Here is an 18,895-nt window from a genome sequence, read left to right as displayed (position 1 = left end):
TGTATTACATTTCTGCCAATTTTGTTCTGCTGGACACACTCGATTCTACCCACTGTGTCTTGTCGGTTCTCAACTATGGTACGCCTACTGCTGATGGTGGTACGCGTCCTTTAGTATAGTTATACGGATCTGATAATCTGCTGTTGGCATGACTGCTTTACCGCAGACGGCCACCATACGTTGTTCAGTGGATTCTTTGGGATTTAGGATAATTCTGACGCCCTCTACTGGCTGTTACTTGTACACACAAGATCACTCGTGATTTTCCAACCGCAACAAAGCAATAATGTCTCTACACTATAAGGTCAACGCTCACTCTGAAATCTTTCAATGGGCACTTTATTTTCATTTGGCATCACAAATAATACAAAAAAATAACTTAGGATTCTGTACAAAATGGATTACTGATACAAACTAACACACGTTCTAAATGTAGTTAGAAACACACTAAGCTACATCTCTCCCTTGTGTAATGGACATTCCTTGTTTATATCCTTTTTAATATACAAATTGTAATGTCTTCCTAGTGAACAGTTTGACAAAAACAGACAATCTTATTCCAAGTAGTCCCGGGTAATTTAGTATATAATGAATAATTATCACTGGCCTGTATTCATTAACACCTCAACAAAGTAGCAGAATGGAAACTGGCACGAAAGAGTGGACAGTTAGCATCGAGTTTAGCTGTGAACTAGTGTGTTGTGTTAACAGACTGCAGAAAACATGCATGGACTCACAGACACGCACGTTAGACCAGGTCACGGCATTTAAAAGTGTTGTTTCACACTGAATAACAACCAAAATGTAATTATCTAAGTAGGCTCTAGCTTATTTATGAATGCTGAAATCCGTAACAGATTGCTATGTTGTGGGCATTGGTTTGTGTTGTGATATTTATAGTTGAACAAACCATGCAGAGAAATGTCTCATGCTTGGAAAAAATACCCTGTTTGTGTTGAATTTCATACAATTTAGTTTTACTAAACAGGCAAAGTGTGTGAGAGGACAGAACTATAAATATATGCTAGATAACATTGACAACAACATGGGGAGAAAGTTATTACCACATGTTGTATTATTATCGTTAGTTTTCACTCAGACATTCACCACCTTCCACCCAATACAATCACATTCAGCCCGTGATCATCAAAGATAATCTTAACTGAGTCCAGTTTTACTTCCAGTATTTACATTAAGTGGTTTATCACAGTTAATCATATAAGACCAAAAAAATACACTTTAAATTACAATTTGTTAATCGGGATTGTTGCAATGGGTGGTAAGCATCTCAGAGAGAGGGAAAAAAGAGAAGAGTGGGCTTGAATAGCACATTCACACGGTAAACTCTGAGAAGAAGATGATAATCATAGTCCTCACTTTTGTCTTCAGAGGGGGTCAGGGTTCAGTGGTCAGATGTGGCGGGTGTGTTGAAGGCCTAGCAGACTGTCAGACAGACGCACAATGATGGCGTGGTTCAAAGAAACGCAGGTGGATGATTGCAAATCCAATCATTGCTCCAAAGGTGTGTGCGTGTGTGTGTGTTTGTGGATTCCTTTGCATATATGTGGTTTTGTCTGTGCGTGTTTATAAGTATGGTGTTTATTCTGCAACATTATCAAGTATTTCTTAGAATGTGCTGTTGATGCTGTTGATTTCCCCCCCCTCTGAGTTGATGGAGGAGATGCGGGGGAGCTGGGGAGCGTCCTGGTGGGTGTGGGCGGGGCTGGTAGAGGTGTGGGCGGGGCTGGTAGAGGTGTGGGCGGGGCCGTGGGGTTGGTAGAGGTGTGGGCGGGGCTGGTAGATGAGTGGGCGGGGCCGTGGGGTTGGTAGAGGTGTGGGCGGGGCTGGTAGAGGTGTGAGCGGGGCCGTGGGGCTGGTAGAGGAGTGGGCGGGGCCGTGGGGCTGGTAGAGGTGTGGGCGGGGCCGTGGGGCTGGTAGAGGTGTGGGCGGGGCTGGTAGAGGTGTGGGCGGGGCCGTGGGGTTGGTAGAGGTGTGGGCGGGGCTGGTAGAGGTGTGGGCGGGGCCGTGGGGTTGGTAGAGGTGTGGGCGGGGCTGGTAGAGGAGTGGGCGGGGCCGTGGGGTTGGTAGAGGTGTGGGCGGGGCTGGTAGAGGTGTGGGCGGGGCCGTGGGGTTGGTAGAGCTGTGGGCGGGGCTGGTAGAGGTGTGGGCGGGGCCGTGGGGTTGGTAGAGGGGTGGGCGGGGCTGTGGGGTTGGTAGAGGTGTGGGCGGGGCCGTGGGGCTGGTAGAGGTGTGGGCGGGGCCGTGGGGTTGGTAGAGGTGTGGGCGGGGCTGGTAGAGGTGTGGGCGGGGCCGTGGGGTTGGTAGAGGAGTGGGCGGGGCCGTGGGGTTGGTAGAGGGGTGGGCGGGGCAGGTAGAGGTGGTGCCGTGGCGTTGGGGTCTGTCCTTGATGGGGTGGTGGGGATGGTCGTGGCAGGGCGGGCGGGGGTTGGTGGAGGTCGGGTGGTGGGCTGGGGGGGTAAGCTCGTGGCGGGGGGCTACTGCAGGTAGCGGTACACCTTGAAGCAGTGGTTCCCAGAGTCGGCCACCACCACGTGTCCGTCGGAGGTGAGGGCCAGGCCCTGGGGGCCGTACAGGGGGTCCGCAGACGTGTTGATGTAGGAGAGGAAGGAGCCGCTGCCGTCAAACACCTGGCAGGGAGACGGGGACATGGGGAGAGGTTTGCTGATGTCTTATTTTACATTTTGTGTAGCCAATGTAAATGTACGATTTCCCTGCATATATAGAATATATAGAGTGAGGGAGTTAGAGAGATGGAGAGAAACAGAAACACAGAGAAACAGAAGGAGAGAGAGAGAAGGTGAGGGATGGAGAGAGAGAGAGAGAGGAAGAGAGAGTAGGGTAGAGTTAGGGAGGGCAAAAGAGCCTTGTGTGGAAATCTTTATTGAAAATGCATAAACAATGAATTTAGTATAATACTGTACACTACAGTGTGTTTTGTCTTAAACTTGACCAGTCCAATCCATCCCCTTCAAACTGCAGAGGAAACAAAAACTGAATTTTTGTGTGCTTGACCTTTGACCCCCCTACCTGTATACGGCTGTTTCCCCAGTCGGCCACGATGATGTTCCCGTTAACGTCCACCGCCACGCCGGTGGGGGCGTTGAACTGGCCGTTCCCCTCGCCGTTAGAGCCGAACTTCAGCAGGAACTCTCCCTCCGAGTTGAACACCTTGTTGTTTTCCATCCCAAGATTATAATTTTTTTGAATACCAAAAACAAAAAAAGATTCAACAGTTTAAAAACATGGGGGAATTTATGAAACAGTAGGTTTGGTTTGTGATGAGATTACACAGAACATCTGTACAGAACATCTGTATCATCTCAAACTCACCTTCACGGAGTGGTTATGGAAATCTGTTACAATGATTTCATTGTTGTGGTTGACAGCAGCAAAGTGGGGACCTGTGAGGTAAATATTACACAATATTACACAAAACAATGAAGCCTAAACTATAACCACAAGTGATTAAGATTTATATTTTACCATAATAGTGAGTCTAACAGAGTAATGAATATCCAAAGCACCTTACCGTAGTACTTAAGTACACCTTTATTTGGTATTTAATTCATTAATGACCAGGTAGGGTAAGGGTATATGGCAGAATCTGGCATTGAACCCAGAGTCTTTCATCTGGGAGTCCAACAGCATAGATACCAGACTACCCTACCCCTGGTAAGGTATTCACCCGATTGGCACGTGCAGCTACACCGAACGATCTGCGCATTTACCTGCGAATTGTTTGTCTCCGTTGCCACGGGCGCCGAACTTGGTCACCAGCTTTCCGGTGGGCTGGAAGATAAATACGCAGCAGGCCTTGTTGTCCACCACGATGATGTGTCCGTTCCTGTCTGCTGACACGCCCTTAGGACCCATCAGCTTCCCTGAGCCAAGCTTAGTCTGGGAGGAGGAAGAGGATGAAGAGAGGTGGGACCGGTCCAATTGAACTGGGTTGTTGTCATGACCCATGAGTTTGATTAGGGTAAGACGTTGGTCTTTTTATATGGTTATAGTGATTGGATCTAGTAGTAAATATTACTTTTTAAGTGTAAATGGATTTGGTCACACCGCTTGATTGAGTAAGAAATATCTTTTATCAAAACAATCTTTACTGACATCCAAAGTTTAAGTTGTATTCCCTCTATTGTTATAGAGACAACCTAATAAATACAACTTGGTACAGTATTCAGGACTGCCTTGGTTTGGCCTATTTCATCATTCTGGTCTCAGCGTATAATGACCTAGATGCCAGCTAGGTATCCTAATATAATACTGATTGGCATGCCTGCTCTGCTCACCTTAAACTTCCCCTCGCTGGAGAAGATGCTGACCCACTTGTTGTCATAGTCAGCGACGATGATGTCTCCGTTGGGATGCACGGCCACGCCCGTCGGCCTCTGCATCTGGCCGGGGGTCCGCCCCCGGATGCCAAAGCGGCTCTTAAACTGCCCGTCGTTAGAGAAGATCTGGGACAAACAACAGACAATCTATAACATGCCATCCCAGAACAGGGGCCATTGTTAGAGAAAATCTAGGACAGGAAGGGACAAAACAACAGGGAATCTATAACATACAATCCCAAAACAAAGTTTAGACTGGCCATCGTTACAGAAGATCTGGGACAGAGTTATTTTTTTAATCAAGAGACTATCTTTATCATCCAATCCCAAAAACAGCTTCAAACTGCCCATTGTTAGAGAAATCTGAAATAGGATAATAACGGAATAACCAAACCCTCAACCTGCCAAAACATCTTGAGATAGAGAAGGGGGAATACACCTCTGTTAACTCTAAGGTTCTACAGAGTACACATCCGCGGATATAACACAGGTTTCGGTGCATGGTGCTCTAGGTATCGGTAAACATTAGATGGTTCTTTGTGCCCAGAGAGCCATCACTATACGAGAGGGGCTGGCGTGTTTACCTGTACACACTGGTTGTTGCTGTCTGCAATGAGCACCTTCCCCTGCGACGAGGCACTGACTCCCTGTAGATTAGTGAACTCCCCCTTGTTCCTCCCTTTGGTACCTGGAGGACAGGAAACACAACAATGAATCACCAGCGCCTGCCATTGGGAGCTGAGGACGGTAGGCTGTCTCTCATTAGCGGACTCCATACGTATCAAACCACAAAGACTACATTTTCTTCCAGATACTAATTTCCTCATTTTCACTGCAGCCATCACTTATGATGAAAATTACAAGAAATTATCTGAAGATAATCGAACAATAGATAATAATATAATTGAGCCGCAGCTTTGAGCGCTTGGCTATAGGAGTGCTTTTCATGTCACTTTCTCGTGCACTCTGCACTGGAGCTGGACTCATCCTGGGTTGTTTAAAGGCCGTGTGTGGATGTTATGAAGGAATCATTATTTTGTATCCAAAGTAGGCGCATTGAAAGAAACAGACTTTTTAAGATCAGTTCTCCTAATAAGATTATCTCTGTTATAAAGTCGTCAGTTCAAAGGCAATCCAAACTGAGACATGTTCTCCTTCTTAACAGGCGGGAACGGTTGTACAAGAGTTGTTGTCAAACCATTGCCAAAACCACCTCAGGAGGGCGCTGTTTGCTTTACACAATTTAGCAAGACGAAAGACACAGAGTGCTGGTCCACTCATAAGACATTGGCGGTTACATTGGTTGTCATTGAGTAAACAGAGAGTTGTGATGGATGTGAACATGTTGGGCCTCTCATGCAAACAGATTATCCTTTTTAAACCTAGACAGAGTCGCAATTCAAACGAAGGAGCCTAAAGTGCGAGCTACCGATCCTGTAGATGAGGTCGTCCTCGATGGGGTTCTCTTTCCTCTTGCCCGTGCTGTACATGCTGGCCGGCCTCTTGATGGCCTTCTGCTTGACATGCCCGCTGCCGGGGGACTTGAGCCTGCTCTTGGCCCCCTCCGACGAGGGCGAGATGTCTATGGCCTTCACCGCCTTGATCTTAAAGGGGCTCCCCTTGATGTGCTGGTCGTACAGCCGCAGCGACAGGGTCAGGCTGCCCTCCTTGGACGCCCGGTACGAATACTCGTACGTGCCGTTCTTGTTGTCCACGATCTCGCCCACCTCCACCCCGTCCCCCTCCGTCGCCGCCACGCCAGCGAGATCGGCGGCCAGGACGGCGTTGCCCGTCTTGCAGAGCTCGCCGTCCTTGTCCTTGGTTGTCACGGTGATGGAGGTGGCCACGCCCACGGCGCACTGCCGCAGCCCCTCGCCCGTGGCCACCGTGTGGGAGGCCACGGCGCTGGTGGTGGCGATGCTGCCCAGGTTGTGGATGGACTTGCGCAGGCCGTCCGTCTCGGCCTGGAAGTCCAGCTGGTGGTTCTCGGCGGGCCGCAGGGGCAGCTCCCGGTGGGCCAGCCCGGCCAGGCGCTCGCTCATCTGCTTGTGGACCAGCAGCACCTCGGCCTCGCTGCCGTGGCTCAGGGCCTGCTCGGTGAAGCTGCAGCTGCTGTGGATGCCCTCTTGGCCCTGCATCAGCGTGTCCAGCTGGGCCTGGAGGACCTGGAGAGGGGACACCATGGGACACACTGGTCAAACACAGTCAGACTTTTGGCGCTTTCTACGTATGTTGTTGTTTGTTTCCTCTGGGTGTTTTCCGTGTGTTTGTACAGTGTTTTGTGTGGGCAGTGTGTTTGGGACTTTCCTATGCTGCTTGGCCTTGCATGAACTGCACTATACAAACAAAAGCTGTCCTAAAGAACAATGTGTGTGTGTGTGTGTGTGTGCGTGTGCGTGTGTGTGTGTGTGTGTATGTACGTGTGTACATGTGGTTGTGTGTTTATATATAGAAAAATATAACACCCATATATTAACGTAATGACACGTAGTGTGTACGCTTAACATCAGTGCAAAATCTTAGAATCTATTTAGGTAATGACACAGATTAAAAAAATGGCATATACACTTATGTGACAACTTATATAAAAGGCCACCTTCACATCTTGAATAATGAGGAAAAACAAGGACTTGTAGATTCAACCCTGAATCCACCACTCGATACTATTTCAAAGCATCAAAGCCTCTCTGTTATGACCTCAGCCCCACAGCCACAGGGCAGTGTACGTCCGTGCTAGAATTGCTGACAAAAATACTTAAATTATACTTGAATCAAACGCAACCATTTCAACAGAGAAAGCACATGTGTTCCCTTCCAAGGACCATGCTCCTTCAGCATAGCTGAGTGCTGAGATCACCACACCCCCCATGACATCATCCTCACAGCACAGCACAGACTCACCTTCATCTCGCTGTCACACTCCTCTTCCTCGTCCCTGACCAGAGAGGCCATCCTTCTGCGATGCCTTAACCTCCCTTTCTAACTTCTTACCCTGTCCCTCACCTCTTCACGTTAACCCTGACACCTCCAGCAACAACTGTAGCGGCTGTTTGCTGATAAAAAGCAGACGTTAAAGAGCAGGCTGTGTACAGTTGGGCAGATTCCAGATGAGGAGGAGGCGGACACCGTGACTACTGTAAAACAAATCTAGCCCTCCCTGCGCACGACACACCCAGACCGTCCGGCCAGAAACCTGATTATCTGGATGGATCAAGCAAACCCTTCAGTCTGTGGCTCCATCTGGGTCCTGCTGTCTTTTCGGCTGCACCGACTAACAAAGTCCAGAGGAAAAAGAAGATAATGATGATGATAATCATACAGATAAGGCTGAGCCGGCTCCCTGACAAGCCTCCATTGAAGCCCACTGACAGCGAGAGTGTGTGAGCCTGTGTGAGCCTGTGTGAGCGTGTGTGAGTGAGTCTAGGCCAGTGAAGGGTAAATCATTAGTAGACCATGTGATCCTGGAGTCTCCTGGGAGGGGGGGCTGGGTTGGGTTCCCATAGAGTGGGGCTGAGCGATTGGTTCTACGCACTAAGCTTCCTGTCTGTCTGCCCCCACCCCCACCCCTTCTTCCTCCTCCTCCTCCTCCTCCTCCTCTACCTCCTCTAACCCCGCCCAGATTCATGATTTATTTACTCCTGGTATCAGGCAAACTGCTGCCTCTGCTGCATTTCTAAGTGTAAACCAAAGCGAAAACCACTAAATCCGTGACACACGGCATATGGCCACATCCTGAGTTCACAATTTTGTTGTCGCTGATGGAAGCACCATGATGGTTATGTCTGTCTTTAATGATATTTACAATCCATCTAGTCATGAGCAATAAGTTATTTTAGGAGACGCCTTCATCCAAACATACTTGATGCAGGTCATTAAGGTACTTACAAATAACAGTACTTATTATTCTTTCCATGATGAGGTACAACCTATATAAAGACTAGGGAGGTTCCTCTTGGGCTGATTTGAACCCTCAGGTCGTTCCTGTACTTGGTACTCTGTCCATGTCTCACCTTGTGCTTCAGACCAAAGTTCACCTCCAGCTCCATGAGGAGGACACTCTTGCGCACGTTGAGGGTCTTTTGCAGGTCGTCAAAGGTGTTGTGGATGTCATCCTCGATGGAGCTCTTCTGATTGGTCAATTTCTGCAGGATCTCAGTCAGCATCAGCAGGGCCGAGTCGATCTCTGGCAGGCTGGGAGAGAGAGAGACAGAGAGGGCGGGGGAGAGAGACAAAGAGGGATAGAGAGAGAGAGCGAGAGAGAGAGAGAAATAAATAAAGAGAAGGAGAGAGACAAAGAGAGAGAGTGGGAGGATTAGGCACTTTACAGTATTATGTAACCGAAAATAGACGAGAAGAGAAGAGAGGATTATTGAATTCTTTTCACATTCATTTCAACATAGATGACATGAGAATATGAAGAATGTTATGGTTCATCTCCTAAGAATAGAGATATTTTTATCCCAAAGGTGAAAGGAAGGTGTGTAACAGTAGCACACATCAGTAAAGAAGCAATGCTGAATAAATTTCAGATTTCAAAATGAAGATTATTGTCTATCAAAAGCTTTGATAGATGTATGGCTGTACAATAACTACAGCAACACACAACAATTAAAAAAAAAAAAATAAACATCAAATTCACTCTGAACAAGTCCTGGAGTGTTGTGGATCAGGTGCAGTTTCACAGGTAAACCCATGTTATACACAAGCGATCAAGGCGATCATCATCGGCCTATAAAGGCTTTTTAAAACCACCTCTGTTTTCCTTATCCGAACATCAACTCAGGGACTGATCTTGAGACGACCAGACCCCTAGACCCTGCCCGCTCCACTGGGTTCCCCTGTCTCACCTCTTCTTCACGGAGTCCAGCTGGTCCTGCAGCGAGGCCTTGTGCTGCTCCACCACGTCCTTCAGGGGCACGGTGGGGTGCTCGGCGTGCCCCCCGCTGGTGCACTCCTCACACATGGCCGTCTCACACGACGGGCAGTAGAACTCCATCATCTGGAGGAGGGAACACGGGGCGTCAGGGCAGGGGGACAGGAGCTTGTCCTCGCACTCATTGTTTGGACTGTTCGTTTATGTTTGTGTCTGTGTGTGTTTGGGTGTGTGTGTATGTGTGTGTGTTTTGGTTTATGTGTGTATTTGTGTATGTGTGTGTGTATGTGTGTGTGTGTTTGGGTGTATGTGTATATTGTGTGTGTGTGTGTGTGTGTGTGTGTGTGTGTGTGTGTGTGTGTGTGTGTGTGTGTGTGTGTGTGTGTGTGTGTGCGTGCGTGTGTGTGTGTGTGTGTGTGTTTGGGTGTGTGTGTGTATGTGTGTTCATTCGACCAATCCGATTTGGAAACAGAGTACACTTTGATCGCTTCATCAAATAGATGCTTCTGTGCATCTTCCCGGAATGCACAGGATGTGCAAAGAAAAGGAAAATGAGAGAGAGACGGGTCGATAAAGATATAAATTAGGCTGTCAACAAACGAGAGAGGGAGACAGGGAAAAGATGGAGAGAGAGAAAGAGAGAGGGACACACACACACATCCTTAAAGAGGAACTTTTAGAAAGAGAAAGATGGAGAGAGAGACAGAAAGAGGGAGGTAGAGAGAGAGTGATGGAGACAGAGAGAGAAAGTTAGAAAGAGAGTGTGTGTGAGAGAGAGAGAGAGAGAGAGAGAGAGAGAGAGGTGTACAGCGACAGACTGAGACACAAACAATGGAAAGGGAGAGAGAGTGAGGAAGAGCGAGAGAGAGTTAGCCTCCATACATTTCCTCCATGGTTGGGGCAGGACAGCAGCTGGCCTGTGGCCCCCACGACGGCCGGTCTGAGGTGGGGTGGGGGGGCCTCGGGGCTGCAGGCGTCCCGGGGTCTCTGCAGCACGTCCATCAGGTTGGTGATGAAGAAGTTGCCCTGCAGCGCCGACACACCCTTCTCCGGAAGGATGGAGGTCTGCCGGCACACGGGGCAGGACAGGGTCAGGCTGTGCACGGGGATGTAGTTCTGCAGGCACCTTGGAGGGAGGAGGGGGGAGAGGGGGAGGGGGATTATCATGTAGCGGCTGTAGGTTGGTGTCTTTTTTCCTGTGACGCTAGAGACAGTAAACTTGGCAGGCATACATAGAGCGGCTGGTTGAGAAAGGAAACAATGTGTTGTCAAAGCAACGCTTGGAAATGACTGCATACTGCAAGGTCACTCGACAACACTCAAACACGATGAGAACTTCTAGGAGCTGTTGAAGAGAAAGGTGTTTTCAAATACATTTAAATACTAAAATTGTATGCGGGGGACAGTCTAACGCACACACAACACAGATGTATATATGGACCTACATTTTTGCAGTTATTATAGTAAATAAATGCTCAATTTGAGTTTGACTTTGAATATATGGCCTTGGCAACTGAATAATCACAATCAGTTGCTTGTGTCTGTAATCAGAATTCAGACAGAAGAGACAGCCGAGACAGGAACAAACCTTATCTCATTGTTCTTTCAGAGACAAACAGCATCTATTGGAGCTTGTGACAGGATGACACAATAACACACACTCTTATGAAGCAGCTTCCGCACAAGCTACACTATGACTGCTACTGCCTGTTTTTGTCGCGCCTTTGAGTGATAACAAACTAGAACAGTGATATGAAATCCGTCTGCTTACAGCTGTTTACAAAACTGATCAAATATCATGTTGCAATTATGTTGATATATAGTATGTTGTGATAGCATCGCGACCTGGGACAGTTTTACAGTTTGCATTTATGTGGGCTGGGTCATTAAATATAATCACTAGGTGAAATATAGTCTCTGTGGAGAGCCGTCCTCTTGTTGAACTTTAGAGTGAAGTGATGAATCTGGGCTTAGTTGGCACATCCCAGTTCTCGTTCAATACTTTATGCTAGAAAAGTACCGTTTTATCAGTTATCAGCCAATGCAGTGCTAGTTGAAAATTGCAGTATTTTCGTCTAAAATGAACTTGATCATTAGTTTGCTTGAAGACTGAAAATGGGTAAACTGCATTGAGGAACAATATAGAAATATGGCAATCAATTGAAATTGTAATATCTCACAATCAAGATAAATAGATTGTATTGCTTATTTTACTGTGTAAGATATCTTAGATCCTTGGTCGAAAGTAGTGACCTGTGTATAAAATATTCAGCTTTCATAGACGCAGTATACTTAATCCATGCGCCGGATCCACCTACCTCTCACAGAAGGTGTGCAGGCAGGGCAGGACCTTGGGGGTCTCGTAGCGGTCCAGACATATGCTGCAGATCAGGAACTGTTTGTCAATCTGGCGCACCACAGGGCTGGGAATAGTGGAGCCGTCACTGGCCATCCTAATGCTCTGGCATAGGAGTGCTCCTTCCTCTGGCCCAGCACCCTGCAGAGAGAGACCCCAAAACTCGCATGAGAAGGGATTCAAAGGTGGCCGGAACTAGGTGTAGTCGTTGGGGTGTATGAAAGGGTTCTGGGTTCAAACCCCGGAAGTTATCCTTCAGCAAGATGCAAAACACCCGGTGAGCAAGTGTGGAGAGAGAGACAGGCAGGCGGTGATAGGTTCAAAAGGTGAACGTAACATGTATTCCTCTTACCGAGATAGGAAACACATATTGTATAGAAACAGCAAAGGAGGTCACCTTTTACTCAAACCTAGAAGCTACATCCTGGACAATGCAAACGTATGAAGAGGACCCTCAGACCTTGAGGCAACTACAATATGTCACCTTTTGTTGTCTTAATCTTGAAACAGACAAAAAACTGTAAATGTGGTGAGAGATAGAACTGGGGTAAAGGCTCAGACGAAGCGAAACTTAATGAAATCAGCTCAACTAGATTCCAAACAGGATGTTTCCTTGAACTGAAACGTAATCACTCATTGAAAAAAACAAAACAATAACATGGTTTTAGGGTGCTTTTACCAGTGTGCATCCCATTCAAGACAGGATTTCTAATCTTAAGATCTGGCTGTGCTGTTGTTTGCCACATTGCTTGATAGTGGCGGCGTTGTTGTGGTGGTACAGAGGTTTGTTTGGCTAAGGCTACGACCTTGGAGACCGGAGAAGGCAGTTTGCAAAGCCAGGTGTATTTTATGTGCAGGTAGAAGTTCTGCACAGGCAAAGCTCTGTGTGATCAAAGAGCAGTCGTCTGCACTAACCACAAAGCACTCACAGACATTCATATTTAATGGAGGAAGTGAACGCCTACTACCGCTTGTGGTTGCTCAAGCCAGTAGCTCCAGCATCAAACACACACAATTCAATTCAACCTTTACCATACGACTTTAAAACAAATCCATGATATTACCGCGGTTCAACAATGAAATGGGCGCTACATTAATGTAACATGTAACACAAGTGTAGGGGTCCTGGAGAAAGTAACCATAATAATAACATACTGTTTGTGTTAAACATGGATTACAGCTACTTTGACAGCCAAACCACTGATTTAAGAAAGAATCGTTCAAACTTTCCTGTGCTCTGGTTGATTGGGCCACTTTTCATTGATTTTGTAGTTGTATTTGTCTTCATTTATTGTCATGGCTCAAGGACTTGATTCTATTTCCATGACATGCGGCTCAATTTAAAATGCACCCATGGGTCAAATTAGTCTTAAATTAGTGGAGCGGAGATGAGAAAAGCAGTGGGTCAACAGTGAAAGTGTGTCGGTGTTCTCTGCTTCATGTTCTAGTGGGAGGAAGAAGGCCACCTCTACCGCATTAACCAAAAACAATATGCAGGGAAACAGCCCTTTCAAAGCCCCCTTTATACCTTATAGGCTCTCTTGGAGCCTCTGTGACTAAATTCTCTCCTGATTAATTTCTTTCTTTCCTGATTATTTGTCAGTCCTGAACATTTTCTTTCTTTCTTTCTTTCTTTCTTTCTTTCTTTCTTTCTTTCTTTCTTTCTTTCTTTCTTTCTTTCCTTCCTTCCTTCCTTCCTTCCTTTATCCCTTTCTCAACCTTCAAAATTGAGGCAATGTCTGACGAGGACCTAAGCAAACTTCATATTGGATAAATGGTTACGTCATTTAAACATATTTATTAATCAAAGTTAGCTGTAGGGAATCATTACCTAAGCAGCTGGGTAGCACTTCAAAGATCAACCCCAAACAAAATAAAAACAACAACAGATGACATAAACTGTACAAAAGCATGTACACAGACACAAACAACCTCCTAATTACATCAATAAGTGAAGAGCCCCATCCCGCCCAGACTAGACTAGGTAAGCAGGGGATTTAGAAATATGGATTAAACAGCTGCCCATCCTGCAGTCAGCTGCAGCTGCACAACAGAAGCCCTGTCCCGATGGCAGAGAGGACGCACCAGTCACAGACGGCTCCTCGCTTACATAACCACATCAGTGCTGGCAGAGCTCCACCGCTCCCGTTGCGCTGCTAGACCATGCACTACGCAGTATGCACTACTGCTTGGAATATCACCAAACATGACAGAGTCAAAGACGACATCACACCCAAGCTTGCTATGGGCTCTGTGTTACTTGGCTAACATTTGAAAGAGGATATAAAAACAGCCATACATGTCAACACAGCATGTTACGTAGTAAACATGACCTAGCATAAAGCCAACCAAACAATAAAGTGTCGCAACATCTCCAACGTGGGTCTGAGCACCAAGATGCCAGCCGTCATCCTTAACACCTTACGACTGAGTCACACTGGGCAGCACCGTGACTTGTGACAAGTGTGATCCTGACCTACAGTGACTACTTGTGAACCAGACAGTACCTTGCAACGAAGGCTCTCTCCTGCATCCGTCGGTCATCCAGTCACGCTACGACAGACAGACTTACTGCATGGTGCTTTCCTCTAACTCCAGTAAGAATCCATGGGAAAGGAGTGTTTGTGTGTGTGACAGAGAGAGAGAGAGCGTGCATGCAAGGAAAAGTGCAGAGGGATGATGATTTGACTGGATCTAGCCACCAGCCAATCAACTGGCCTCACATCACCCTCTTCATCCCTCCCCTCCTTTGCATTTCTAATTCTCATTTCATTTCAACTCTCTCTCTCTTTTCCATCCCTTGCTCTCTCCCTGCCTCGCTCGCTCGCTCTCTGTCTATAGTAAGTGCATTCTCACTGCAGCACTCACTGAGCGTGTGCGGCACAGTATGTGAGCCGAGTATGTGAAGAGGTATTGGCCGATCCGCCGTGATGCAACAAATAGGAAGCAGTGTGGTCGTCACGGATCCCCCATGCAGCCAATAGGGACAAAGTCAAAACACACTCTCTCTCTCTCTCTCTCTCTCTCTCTCTTTCCCTTGCGCTCTGTCTCTATCTCTCTCGCTCCCACACTCTCTCTGAATATGCCTACACTCCTACCAGAGCATTCTGTGTGTAGCAAGTCTGCTGAGTCATTGGACAGGGAAAATTTCAAAGAGAGAGTGGGAGGGAGATGGAGACAGAGAGGGGGAGGTAGAGAACAAAACAGAGAAAGAGACAGTGAGACAAGGAGACAGACAGAGAGAGAGAGAGAGAGAGAGAGCCCAACAGGGAGGGAGGAAGGGAGGCACATAGGGAAACAGAGAGGGAGACAGGAGAATCAACACAGAGACAGGGGAAAGAGAGCGAGAGAGAGACAGATAGTTAGCATCTGTACAAATAGGATGCTTATTTTACCATTGCAAACATGCAGCGGTGTGCCTGCAACAAGTGCACATGACCGCGCCGTAACACTTCTCCACGACAGCAGCAGCAGTGGCTGGCTGATCTCACGTACCCCCTTTCCCCAGCCAGCGGTGCCAGTTAAGAGCTGTGACGGTCTGTAGCCAGACAGATTACCAGGGGCATGTTGTGACACATGACCTTAGACGACATGATGCGTGTCTGGCAGCTGATTCTGGCTTGGCCTGGCATGGACCCTATCTAGGACATGTGGAAGTTGGATGAAATAGATTGCTGCTGCTGTGAGCAGCTATTTAGCTTGTAGGTTATTTAGCTGTTTGCAGGGTCCCATGACTTAACCCAGTTTAGGTTTTTTATATATATATATATATATATATATATATATATATATATATATATATATACATATACATATATATATGGGGTTTACATTTTGGCATGTGCCGTGCTGCACAACCAAGGTTATCATAGCCAACAAGTGGAGAGCAGTCTAGCTATAGGAATTAGGATGAGGAGGTTGTTTTATTTTTTTTGCATACACTTCTATGTGTGAATATCTCTTTATTGTTTTCATTTTGGATTTTGACACAGTATACCTCAATGATCTACTGTTAAGATTTTTCCAATACAAAATAGATAGTCTGAAAAGAATACCATGAAGCACAAATAGACTCAACTCTAGGGTGTTTTTGAACCAAAGTGAGCTCAGCTAAACACTCGTCACGCTCAAATCAATACAGACACCTCCTTTATTTTTAGCGTCAAAGTAAAACGCTAAACTTAAATGATCTCAATGGACACGTTCCACTTGGTGCCTCCTGGTTGTGTCTGTGAAAACAGAGCCAGTGTTCACTCCCAGGGGCTAATGCGATGACACAGAGCGAGAGGGGGAAGGTATATTGGTAAGATTGGATAGCAGGGGATCAGGGAATCCAAGGTAAATCAACAGATTTCTGAATCCCCATGAAGCACTGAATACAGCATACAGCATGAAGCACTGGTTGTATTCAGTGCATGAAGCACTGAATACAAACTGAGGGTATTCAGAGTTGTAACTTTTCCTCTGGTCCAAGTGTGAGTTCTGAGTGAAATATTTGTTCAAAAATGTTGTTTCATCTATAAGGATCTGGTAAATCGATTGAATGACATTAATTTTAACGACATACAGAATACTAAAAGGAACAGAGTTCATGTTCATGTGGGCACATATTTGAACCTCCCAGTTCCATGCGGGTGGTCGTCCATGGCAACTCAAAGGCTCTTCCAATGATCTCATCCCGGCCTTGATGAGAGCATTCTACTCTAGAGGAGGAGGAGGGGGGCGGGGGCCTTTACTGGACCACTGTAACCATGGCAGAAGAGAGAGGAAGATGGGCATTGACCAATTATTTATGCTATTTGATCAATTTGATCAAAGGACATAAAGTAAAAAAGTGTATAATATGTATTATGACACACATTATAACACTTGGAAAGCTATAATGCTAACCAGCCGAATCGGAGTGAAAAACAACAGATCTAATAGCTTATTTCCTTTTTACTAACAGCCATCAGCTTTCATGACACAGCTGACAACCTCAAACATTTTTTGGTATTCATAGACAGCTTGAATACACATAATCAATCATTATCAATTCACATTTTGAAAGCCCTATGGCACTAAAAGACAAGGAGACAGACTGTCTGAAGAGTAAAGGCGTACAGTAACCGTCTGTCTACACCAGGGCCCACAGCAGAAAGAGCCATTCTGACATGATGCTCCAATGAGTCCCCATTACTGACACAGTTTGACTGTGTTGTCATGGTGTTCTCTATTTTGCTTAGTGTTTGATTCGTTTTTTATTTGGAATGAAGATAACTTTTTTGGTCACAACAGGTTCAACCGAAAAAAGTGTTACTCTGTGTGTGTGTGTGTGTGCGTGCGTGCGTGCGTGCGTGCGTGCGTGCGTGCGTGCGTGTGTGCGTGCGTGTGTGTGTGTGTGTGTGTGCAGGCTGGTGAATGCTTTGTAATGTTTATGTTGGCATAGTGGCGGACAGATCGCAATACAAGGTTCCCCCTCCATTCTCTTCCTCTCAGCGCTTTCTAGAGTACTGACATCAGCTATTCCCTCTCTCCCACTCCCACACACTTCTCTCTCTCTCTCTGTCCAACTCTCTCCCTCCCTCTCTCCCTCCATCTCTCTCTCTCTCCAACTCTTTCCCTTCCTCTCTCTCTCTCTCTCTCTCTCTCTCTCTCTCTCTCACCCTCTCTCTCTCTCTCTCTCCCTCTCTCTCTCTCTCTCTCTCTCTCTCTCACACAGTGTACAAAATGTCATGTCATCCTGACAAATTATGATGCAGGCTAAGGGGCCAGCATCCTCCCCTGCCCCCATCCGCCCCAAACAGACTCACCCACTTTGAGAAGTAAACAAGATCCAACATGGATATTTACTTTTTACCTGAATTTTGTCTGAAGTACCTTACCGTACAGGGATTCAGGTTCACGTCTATAAGGAGCAGGCATCGTGCTCAAGGATGCTAACAAGTAGACTGCAGACACTGGGAATCTAACCCGGTAGGCTACGTTTCGGCTGGAGAACGAACACCCTAGTCACTGCCCTGCATCTCCAGACAACACTAGACACAGCGTCAAGTCATCTCAACCCCTAGCTACAGCAGCCAGACGCTTAAGAGAGGGAGTTACGAACACAGACACTGGATTTATAACTGTGTCAGACAGAGAGTACCAAGCCATACTGTCTGTACTTTCTAGCAAAAACTGAAATGTAGAGAATTATGCTTGCACAAGCTTACACTAGACCTAAAAATAGTCTGCAGGCCTGATGTGCACGTCTGTACGACTGTCGCAGCAGAATCCAGTGAAAGTTAAACATTATCATGGGTTTTCCAGTAAAGTCTACTTCCAATGTAAACAGGTTTATTAGAATACTGACCTAAGAAATAAATTTATACTGTGGCTTAAGAATCGTCGAGTGGAAACCAAAAGCAAAACAAAGCTGTCCAGAGTGAAACAAAATACATGATGTTACAGTAAAGTAAGCATTATAATTGCTCATATGGATATTAATGTAAGAAAGAGCCATGTTATCACAGCATTGATCCATTCAACAAGGTGTTATGTTTTGTTATTATAATTCTAGGAGGGATTTTGCTGTAATAAATGCAGACAGTCAACACTACGTTTTATTACCAAGATTTATGGTAACAATAAAGAACTGTTCCGCCAGCGACCCGTAGAACGGTCTAGTAACAAAGGACGGCTGAAATAACACTATTCAAATTTCAATGGACTTGTGTTATGAGTAGGGAGAAGAATGTACACTGAGGAAAATACTGTACCTGATGATAGTGATGCAGCATAAATGAATGCACGAATGACAACCAGTTTTTCTGGTATTTATACTAATTATAGTATGCCATTGAAACAATAACAAACACACACACACACACACACACACACACACACACACACACACATAAAAAATCATAAACACAAATGGTTTTAAATGACAAACATTGCACTTACTTCAACTCCATGGTTGTTCTTTCCTCAAACTCTCGTAAATTCAATAACAACAACAACAACAACAACCCACACTGGCACCTAATCCTTCTGTCACACCATCTCTGAGGCTGTGTGTTTGTGTCTCTGTGTTTGAGCTGGGGGAAGTCGGTTGTGTGTGTGTGTGTGTGTGTGTGTGTGTGTGTGTGTGTGTGTGTGTGTGTGTGTTGGAGAGAGAGAGAGATGCATTGGGTCAAGCAAGCAGAGGCATGGGGGGACGGCACTCAGTGGCAGAGGGAAGAGCTCTAGCCAATCACAGAAATATGGGGGCGGAGCTAGTGGGGTTCCCTGTATGTGCTTAGTGTTTAACCCCTCCCTTCCCTTTGCGAAGGACACAGGCCAGCA

At 46.3% G+C, this 18,895-nt stretch overlaps 1 protein-coding gene across 1 annotated transcript; it reads right to left on the bottom strand.

The window, feature by feature from the left end:
- Positions 1–323: 323 nt before the first annotated feature.
- Positions 324–18,662, bottom strand: trim2a (tripartite motif containing 2a). The gene is made up of 12 exons (XM_079729799.1): positions 18,515–18,662; positions 11,550–11,728; positions 10,114–10,357; positions 9,206–9,357; positions 8,369–8,549; positions 5,788–6,523; positions 4,943–5,046; positions 4,317–4,484; positions 3,750–3,918; positions 3,352–3,422; positions 3,049–3,189; positions 324–2,648 (listed from the first exon to the last, which is right to left on the bottom strand). Exons 2-12 carry the CDS (start codon positions 11,681–11,683, stop codon positions 2,496–2,498), a joined length of 2,253 nt encoding a protein of 750 aa, XP_079585925.1. The 5' UTR covers positions 11,684–11,728; positions 18,515–18,662; the 3' UTR covers positions 324–2,495.
- Between the last annotated feature and the right edge of the window lie 233 nt (positions 18,663–18,895).

Source organism: Pollachius pollachius (genome assembly GCF_949987615.1).
Source record: "Pollachius pollachius genome assembly, chromosome: 2".
Lineage (NCBI taxonomy): Eukaryota > Metazoa > Chordata > Actinopteri > Gadiformes > Gadidae > Pollachius > Pollachius pollachius.
The sequence above is the reverse complement of the archived record's forward strand: the minus strand, read 5'-3'. Positions and strand labels throughout refer to the sequence as shown.

Bases quoted from the DNA above. Each gene is read 5' to 3' on its own strand.
- trim2a (XM_079729799.1), bottom strand. From the start codon at position 11,683: ATGGCCAGTGACGGCTCCACTATTCCCAGCCCTGTGGTGCGCCAGATT. The intron at 9,358-10,113 runs GTATGGAGGCTA...TCCCTCCTCCAG, and splicing joins GCCCCAACCATGGAGGAAAT to ATGATGGAGTTCTACTGCCC. The intron at 3,190-3,351 runs GTGAGTTTGAGA...GAAAACAACAAG, and splicing joins TCCATAACCACTCCGTGAAG to GTGTTCAACTCGGAGGGAGA.